We start from the raw sequence: 9,842 nt of genomic DNA, 5'->3' as shown, positions 1-9,842 counted from the left end.
GAGAGAGAGAAATACAATGCTACAAAATTGCCAAAATTTAGCTAGCCTAAGGCTAAAGTAAAAACAGTAAGAAAATAAATAAATGAATAAATAGACACTTTATGTGTCCTAACTAGGCTAAACACCGAGTGATGTTCATGATATTTTACCTATGGTTATATTTCACATTATGTTTGTTGCTCCGTAAATTGTTTCTTTCATTGCGTATTAAGCAATAAGTTTGTCTTTCAGTTTTATAGGCCTGTTATTATATTATATTATATTATATTATATTATATTATATTATATTATATTATATTATATTATGCATTCAATCAAATCAAGTGTATAACAAATTAAATATAGGCTATAGTATTATTATGCATAGACACAATCGTATACTTGAGTGTTTATGTTGTTGGCACACCTTTGCAAAGGTGAGAGAGTGATGGAGCGAGCGAGCGAGCGAGCAAGAGAGAGAGAGAGAGACGCTGTGAGCTCGTACTGCAGTCGCGCTCCTCATTTCATTTGCTTAACTCTTGAAAAAGTGAGCCCAGGGGTGGAAATCCCTTAACGAATATTTTCACGCCTGGAAATGATTTAGACAGTGATGAAGGCTGTAAACTTCCACGAGTGGGCGATGACAGCGAGTGTATCCTAGCGCTCCTTTACCAGTGACTCATTGGGAGAAAGATAGAAACGTGGATTTTCAGCCTTGTATTAATTGGAAAATAAACTTAAACGCGCGCGTGGGGAAGTGTACGGGCGTGTGCCGCATCATCCATTTGAATCGCTTTCGAGACTTTATCCGTCGTTCTCGTGGGCTTGAAGACACCAGATACAGTTCACAATATCAGCTCTTCAGGTTTTAGGAAGAGAACGCGTCTATTAGAATCCGCTCACCCCGCGGCTCGCTTGAGATGGTTCAGTCCAGCTGCGAGGGTCCAGTCTCCATGCACTGGGATTTTTCTCAGCGCCGACACCAAGTGAATCTTCCTTTTAAAACCATCTGATAACCGTGCCTGCCAAAAAATAGCCCACCATGAGCGCCTCTTTGAATACTGACAGAACGGGAATCGTGAGGACAGAGTGCAGATGTACATATAACGGGACGAGGAAACTGGATGGTATAAGGATTTTTGCGCTAATGAAGGTGGGAGTACAGGCGCATCACTGGAGCGGGGTGCTGTTCTTCTATATGGGGCTGCTGGCTGCCTCGGTTAAGGGTGAGTTTCCCGTTATGCTGCATGTGGTCCTGTTGCCGTGCGCGCAACCCTCTTGGAGGCTACATATGCGACCCTTTTACCCCTGACATGTGGATTGAGTGCTGCCATTGTCAATTCTGTGCCAACACTATGCCATTTAATGTCGGGTCATGCGTTTCATTGAAACGGATCTACCAGACATCATTGGATATAAGCAGCAGACTCACTAGAGAAACATACCAGTCAACAACATGAAGAGGTTTTACACACAGTAGCCAAGTGTGCCGTTTATTTGTGCGTGAAAGTGTTTTAATTTAAAACAGCCTTGTGTAGCCTACTTTCCATAGTGCATTTGGTGTTATTTCTTGCCAACCTTGGTCTGCCCCATGTTGGCATAATATGTTGCACTATGCTTTGAATAACACCTCAGAGCAAGATGTTGGATTTTTGGTGGGTGCGCAAGAAGTGGTACTTTAGTTTTAAGGCAAAATGGGTTAATGGATAAAGATGTAGACGAACCATTTCTGAAAATATATAAATGTGTGTGTGGCGCAAGATTTCGTGAGTGTGGGAGCCAAGAGTGAATGAGTGAGTTTGGGAGGAAGGGGGGCGTATGTGGAGGCTGGAGAGAGAGGGGTTTCATGCCAACAAAACAGGTCTTTGACTCTGCGCTATTTTCAACCTTTATTTTACCATAATAGGATATTCTTCCTCCGTCTAAAATGTGTGCATTCCATCGTCCAAGTCATTAGCTATCCTAGGAATCATTTGCCTGTTTGTTGCGTTTCTTTCTTTTTTTTTTTTTTTTTTTTTTTAGTTGGTTGGCATTTCCAACCAACTATCCATCCGTCATTTACCTTGACGGGAAGTTGTAGTCAGATTGCTGATTGGTTTTAAACCCAAAATTAGCTAAAAACAAGTGTCATGATATACACTGAAAGGATTTATAGTTTCCCTTTTAACACCGTGAATGTCGTTCTAACATCTCATTTTTTGTTCGACATAGGCGAAAAATAACTCAAAAATAAGTCAAATGCCATGTCTAAATTATGCCAGATAATTTTATACATTCTTTTTTATTGAACTATCCCTTTAATTAAGCAGCATATTGAACACTCTCGAGCTACTGCGATTCAAGCCTTGTTTTCCTCAGAGTTGATGTTACTTAGGACATGGTGATAAAAGTGGTAAACGAATCCACAAAGCCGGTCGACATTTTATGTGTTTAACGGCGTCGAATAAGTAATATTAAGAGCAGAATGTTCTGCGTCTTTGACTGAGTCTGTAAAGCGCTCGCGGAGCCGTTGAACAGTTTCCCTGTTTTTCCATTGAGCGGCACTAAAGCTTCAGAATAGCTGCGTTTACACAGAGCCGGCGTAGTGCCGAATTCTGACCCCCGCCAGATTATTACCCACTAGAATTGGTAGGTTTAGGGTTAGGTGTGCGGTTAGGATTAGTGTTGGGGTTAGGATTAGGCAATCAGGTAGCGATTTTAACGAGGGAGTAATAATTTGGCAGAAAGTCGAAGATGGCCACAACACCGGCAGTGGAGTCTCTCATGCTTCATTAATAAACCGAGTATATCTTGTAAGCCTTTTAGAGTTTTCGTGTTAGCGCATAAACTATGGCTGGTGAAATAAAACTGACTTAAAAAAAAAAAAAATAAATAAATTATAGGAAATGCAAATATAACGCCTCTTCAGCTACTGGGGCATGGCTCAGCATGAACTCAGCATGTAACCTGTAGGGTCATTGCATATTGACAAACTGCTGATTGAAAACAGGGCATATACATTAAATTGCATGAAATGTTCTTAAATATGTAAACAGTTTTAACCGGAAAATGAACAATTCGACCCGTTTTAGTTAACTCTAATTTACCTTACCATATAGTAGGTAAAAATTTAAATATTTCTGAGAATATTCATGTAATTTTACTGTAAAATAGAATATATTTATATAAATGTGTATTAGCTACATTTAATATTTATATATTTATAAATATTAAATATAAATTAAAATATTGTGAATCTCATGTTCTTGTGGTTAAAAAATAAAAGAATAAATCACCTTATAATCTTAATCATCACATTAATTTAGGTTTAATTTAAAAATTTTTGTTTATTATGAACATTAAATTGTTTTATGTTTATTTTAATGCAGTTCAGTTAATGTTTATGTTTTATGCAGCCTTAAGTTCTGACTGTCCCAGATGGCAGTTGTGTTGTGTTTATAATAATAAATAAATGAATAAATAATAAAAAAAGAATCCCATTAATCTGTTTCTGTCATATATTGTAAAAGAAGTGATTTATGTAATCATGTGCTCTTGCTCAGCCTCAAAAATTGCTGCTCTGGAGACATTTAAGTGCTCAAGATGAAACGATTTTTCATATTTTACCCAAACAATATCACTAACAACTCATCATCATGGATGTTTGGCTCAATCCTATTTTCCTCACCAGAAAATCTTTGATAGTCAATGACACTTGACTTCATAAAATGGTCAAAGTCACAAAACTGATGCATTTCCATGATGCAACTTGGTGTAAGTCTCTATTGAACATGGGAATTTGTAAGCGTGCAGAGAAATCTTTTCATCATGTCAGAGGGAGCTTGCCACATGTATTCAGTTTTGGCAAGTCCCTTTGGTTGTTTGAATGTACAAAATTTCGTAACTTTTGAGATTACGCTATGGAGGACATTTCAAGCTTCCTTGTGCTTTCTTGTTTTGAAACAGTCTTCTCTTTTTTTAGCTGTGCTTTTTTCAAGCTAAGGTCCAGTGCAATATAAGCACAATACATTTGTCAGCTGAGCAGTAACAGGTGTTTAAAGGAGACATGAAGGAATCGCTCAGAGCAGATTGTGGGTAGTAGAGTTCAGTGACACTTCAGCACCATGGACAGCTCCCCTCCAGCTCTGCTCATTGCATCTTTTCCACTGGTTGCCTTTACAAATGACTCAAAATCTGCCTTAGCAAACAAAGGCCTTTTAGACATATTTTGTGCTGAGAGAACAAAGTAACACCAAATGTTTAGTCTGAATGTAGCCATCAGCCTGATTTGACTCTTAGAGTTGCAATAACCAGCTGCATTCCAATTAGGACCATGGACAGCTCCCACCAGAGCATTTAGCACGGCTGTACAGCACAGCACAAGCTGGTTCTCTCAAAAGGGGAAAACATCTTACACTCATGTAAATGTTGTTATGTGTCACAGAAAACTCCTTCACTAATTTTTTGTCACTTTCCTACTTGCTAACCTCTATTTTTTTCATGTCATGTTTATCCATCTCATACCTTTCTCTCCATTCTCTTTTTATAGCAAACATAACCCGTTCCAAGAAAATTAACACCTGCCAATCTGTTTGCTTAGACTTTAAAAGTAAAGACTACTAAACAGGTCTGTTGTTTGCATACAGCTCCCAAAGGACTGAAGGATGCCTTTGGCAAGGAGTGAGATTATTTGTTTACACAGCTACCTGTACATCAATAGTACACCAAAATTTTCCCTCCTTTGAATGCACTGTGGTTAAAATCAAACACTTATTTAGCACATTAAAAGAAGTGGTTAAAATGAGTGTGACTTCATGGTCGTCATATTAAAAGGATATTTCTGTATTAATAACTTTGTAATTTACTTTCCCTCATGTTGTCAGCTTGCTAGCTTCTTTGTTCTGCATAACAAAAAATGTGTTTAGGTCAATGCATTGGAAGTCAATGGGGTCAAAAAAAAGAGTTCCATTTTCAAAAAAAAAAAAAAAAATATTTGTACAAGTTTGAAATGATATGAGGGGTTAATAAATGTTAGCAGATTTTTTTTTTTTTGGGGGGGGGGGGTACTTTAAAATTATCCTTTTAAAGTAAAGGACAACAGGTCAAGTTATTATTACACAGGATTCACTGGATATTAAAATGTTTTTGATGAAGCACAGATCGAAGAAAAATGACAGTAAAGACAGTTCTGCACACAGACACAACATGCAAAACTAAGAAAAAAAAACATGTGAAGCATACAAGATGTATGTAATGTGAAACCTTCTATATGTAAAATAGCAAAAATAGTGGACTTCATTTTCTTTGTAGCTGTTTTTTGCATTGTCATTTCTCTTGTTTGAGTATAGTGATTGTGAAATGCCCACATATTCTGTCAGATACATTTACATAGATATAGAAATGCAAATATGACAATTATTATGGCTCAAGAGGTTTTCAGCTCGGATCAGTAAAATGTTTGTAGGCTTCCATCATAGTACACAGCTAAGACCCAGGTTAAAAGACAAACCAAGGCAAATATGTACCTGACATTTGCACTGAGACCTGAAACTGGCATCATGACAGGCATGGAGTGAATTTTGTATGTGAATGTTTTTAGTCTTCAGTTGTCAGATTGTATTTTTGTTTATTAGAGTGTACTTTAAAATACATTGTTTTTTTTTTTTTTTTTTTTTTTTTTTTTTGGACAAAGAGTGATTCAAGGTTAAACATGATTTGGAGCATATTGAGACAAATGGGCCTATTATTGTAAAGTTTTTGTTGGATTTTCTCTGTGTTGGTGGCTGAGATAGCACATAAATAATGTACTCTACTGATCAAAAGTTTTTTTTTATTTATTTAATTAATATTTTTTTTGTTTATTATTATTTTTAAGAGGCATAAAATTAATGAAGACATTTATAATATTACAAAATAATTATGTTCCAAATAAATACTGCTCTTTCGAACTTTCTATTCATCAAAGAATCCTTTGGTTTCCAAAAAAAAATAAAAAATAAAATAGCAGCAGTAGTTTGAGCACCAAATCAGCATATTAGATTGATTTCTGAAGGATCATGTGACACTGAAGACTTGAGTAATGCCTGCTGAAAATTCAGCATTGCCATCACAGGAATAAATAAAATTTAAAATGTGTTAAAATAGAAAACAGTTATTTTGAATGGTAATATTGTCATTTTGGAATTTCACAATGTTACTGTTTTTATTGTATTTTTGATCAAATAAATGCAGCCCTGGTGAGCATAAGAGACTTTAAAAACATTTAAAAATGACCTTTTGAATGGTAGTGTATGTGAAAAATATAGTCATAGATATTGGTAATATAATAATAAAAAAGTAGTTCACTAATTGAAATTTCATACTTTCTGTCCAGATTTTCACAATGAATTCTCTTTGAAACGTTCCAACTTTCCAACTGTAACAGTTAAGACCCAGAACTATGATAGAAGTGATAATATAGCAGTCCATTTGCTTTTTCATTGAGAGGATATGAACGTGTGGGTCTCTTCCTGTCGTCCAATGGCTGCTATCTCTTGTAGATGGACAACTGAAGTTTCTTTTGCCTTGCTGCCTGTCACTTTCAGGTCCTCTTCAGAACTTTGATGTAGTGTTTTCTTATCTTTTATCTACTGTGATTAGATTACACAGTTAATCCTTTTATGTCTCCTCCACCTGAAACTGCTTTGTTTCTCCTCTGTGCTCCCTCTCTTTCTCTCCATTACACTGGCGTTTATGCTTTTGTGCCCCTCCATCCTCTGTTCCTCTTTAGCACGATGCATCACAGTCAAAGGACTGCAATTTGATTTTATTTGGCAGAGCTCCACCGAGGGGTGCCATTAGTTACAGCAGACTACCTCCAGCTTTTCTCCTCATACAGAATGTAATATTCACCCCGTCTTTTAACGCACACAATGAACTGGCTAGCTAAATGGATTGATGCCAAAAGATAAGGAGGGACACAGACAGATAAAGAGTGGGGAATTAGCGCAGGACAGAAAACAAGAGTGAGGTATAGGCACGGGTGTTTAGAGACACACAGACCTGAGTGAGGCGGACAGCCGTCAGGTCGCAGTGTGCCGGATGCAGCAGCCTGTTATCCGCTCTAATCCGTGTCAGTGCAGCGCCGCTGTCACTGCAAACATACCTGTCAGCCGCCTCTTTTCCATGTCTGGGAGGAAAACTCCAGGATATGTTGGAATAGGAATTTAGGGCTTTATTTGGATTCCAACGTATTATTATGTATTATTAGTTAAATAAATGCCCCAAAAGTTTTGTATATATTAACAGTTCAGTGTAACAGGTCAAAAAGAAAATAGTAGAAGCATATTTCTTAAGGAAGGTCTTCTGTAGAACACAAAAAAAGATATTTTGAAAATTGACCAAACACATTTTTTTTCTCTCCATAATATGGAAGTCAATAGCTGGTCACCAACATTCTTCAAAATATCTTCTTTATCACCTACACAGGTGTGAAACAACACAAGGCTGAATAAATTATGACATAATTTTCTCAGAAATTCTAAGTAAACTGTCCCTTAAAAGTGTCCCTTTATGTGATTAGGAGTTTCACGTGAGGGTAAAAATGAGGATTTTGTGGATGTGACCAAACCAAAATTCTGTCATTATTTTTTTGTCATTATTTAGAAGATTTGTTTCATCTGTGAAATGTAAAAGATTTTAAAGAATGCTGTTAACCAAACACTTTTGGCTCCCTTTGACTTCCATTGTTTGGACATAAAGTACAGTGGAAGTCAATGGGAACCAAAACTGCTTGGTTGCAAACATTCTTCCTTGTGTGTGTGTGTGTGTGTGCATGGGTGTGTGTGTGTGTTTGAGTTTGTTTGTTGTGAGGTGCGTGCGTGCGTGGGTGCGTGTGTGTGTGTGTGTGTGTGTGTGTGTGGGTGTGTGTGGGTGGGTGGGTGTGTGTGTGAGCTCCACAAAAGCAAGAAAGTCATACAGGTCTGGATCAACATAAGGATGAGAAATGATGACAGAATCAGAATTTTTGGATGGACCATCTCTTTAAAGGTATACAGACTGAGTATACATTCAGGACGTGATGCCACACTGTCTTCAGAGTGTGTATTCACTCTGTTAAGCCAATTTAAATTCAAGGGACTATTTGAACAAATCATTAAACTATAAGCACGAGTCATTACCCTCTCCCCTACGAGACAATCAATAGCATTCTGTAGATGATCATTTTAATTCTCTAGTACCTCAATTATTCTATTACTAAAACAGCATCGATCCAGTGACACATGGATGGCAAACAAAGCTGGATGTTAAGCAGCATCATGTTGTAGAGTTGTACTGTAAGAAAGAATAAAAATGAATCAAATGAACCAGACTGAACAGTTCTGAATCACTCCTTGTGCAATTTTCTATCCCATTATGGATAAAATACAACAACAATTACGCCTATATATAAGAATACCTTGAATTTACTGTACTTGAACCTCCATCGATCCTGTTGTTATTGTTTTGGGCCCATCTGGACCTGTAGTCCCCTAGAATCATCTTAACCTTTCAATCCATTAATTACAGGCTTGAAGAAAGGAGGACTGATTTATCAGAATGGCGATCAGTGAGGGGCGACAGAGAGTTCTTCATTAAAAGTCTATCCTCTTTCTCACTCTTGTCTTAGCCGTTGGCATGGGGACACCTTCATACTGCCTCTGCACAATAAACAAACAGGGCCACATTCATTCCCTGTTCACCCCCTCATTCAGAGCCACATAAAAGGAACTGTAGGTTTATTTAAGGAGAATCTAAACAAGCTTGTTTGCAGACACAACTTCAATCATGGAGAAAAGCAATGCAATGCTTAGCTATGCAGTTTTAAGCCCTGAAAAAGAAACAGCATGAGTAATTCGGTAATTCCTCAATGGTTTGGCCCTCAGTCGTTGCCTGTGCGCTAGAAGGAGGAGGCAGAGAGATTAACAGCACAAAGCTACGATGGCTGGAGCCGACCGAAGCCAGTTTCATTGAAGACCCATGTTAGTTCTGAACACTGGGCCATTGTGGCTCCGTAATGGGGCTGAAAGTGCACTAAATTCTGCCTGAAATGCACTCCTTGTGTGTGCTCTCTGCTCAGTCAGGAACATCTCTTTGAAACGCTGAGATACTGAGGCCATCCGGTCCATTTTAAAGCATTCTTTGCTCATGGCTAAGAAACAGAACACTAACCTGTAATATTCATAATGTAATGAATATCTAAGTCACTTCAACATGCAGGTCAAAATCATTTTCTGCTCCAGGCTGAATTAAAACATTCGCCTCATACAAGCAAAACAGCATATCTTAGTAGACACTGTGGATGCATATTTAATGGGAACCTAATACCTAATAGGTGTTTGAGCTGATGCCCGTGATAATAAAAGACTTCTTGCAATTAAACATTTTTTTTTGTTTGTTTGTTTGGTTTTGTAGCTGTGATGAACATTTCAACAGTCTTTTCACACTGTGTTTGACCCTAGATCTTCTTAAAGCAGTGTTTCCGATTCAGTACAAGTCACGCATTTGACTGTATCAAATGCATTTGTGGCACAATGTTGATTAACATCTTTTCTTTTCTTTAAAAAAGCAAAAATCAAGGTTGCATTGAGAATACCTCAGTGGAAGTAAATGGGACCAATTTTTGGAGAATTTACAAGCATAAATGTGAAGCTAAAAATCATATTTTTAAAGCACTAACATTTATGCTATAAATGATCTATTATTTGAGCTGTTCTCATCCGTTTATGGTCATGTTAGAATTTTAGGCATTGTTACCTTTAACAGAAAAAGTGATTTTTTCCTTCATGTTCACATATTTTTGCCAGTGCTTTTGAGTATTTTAATGTTTGCAGATTGGCACAATTTGCTTTCATTCTAAGTATCTC

General features: G+C 37.3%; 1 protein-coding gene across 2 annotated transcripts in view; it reads left to right on the top strand.

Moving 5' to 3' along the window:
• Positions 1–487: 487 nt before the first annotated feature.
• csmd2 (CUB and Sushi multiple domains 2) overlaps positions 488–9,842 on the top strand; it is a 285,162-nt gene continuing 275,807 nt past the window's right edge. The window contains exon 1 of one of the 2 annotated variants that reach the window (XM_042745309.1): positions 488–1,205. In XM_042745309.1, the coding sequence (XP_042601243.1) occupies positions 1,022–1,205 (184 nt within the window). In that variant the 5' untranslated portion in view covers positions 488–1,021. The remainder of the gene's footprint in view (positions 1,206–9,842) is intronic. The other variant, XM_042745310.1, reaches the window with a different exon arrangement.

This window comes from Cyprinus carpio, chromosome B19 (genome assembly GCF_018340385.1).
Source record: "Cyprinus carpio isolate SPL01 chromosome B19, ASM1834038v1, whole genome shotgun sequence".
Taxonomy (NCBI): domain Eukaryota; kingdom Metazoa; phylum Chordata; class Actinopteri; order Cypriniformes; family Cyprinidae; genus Cyprinus; species Cyprinus carpio.
This window is presented reverse-complemented; position numbering and strand designations above follow the sequence as displayed.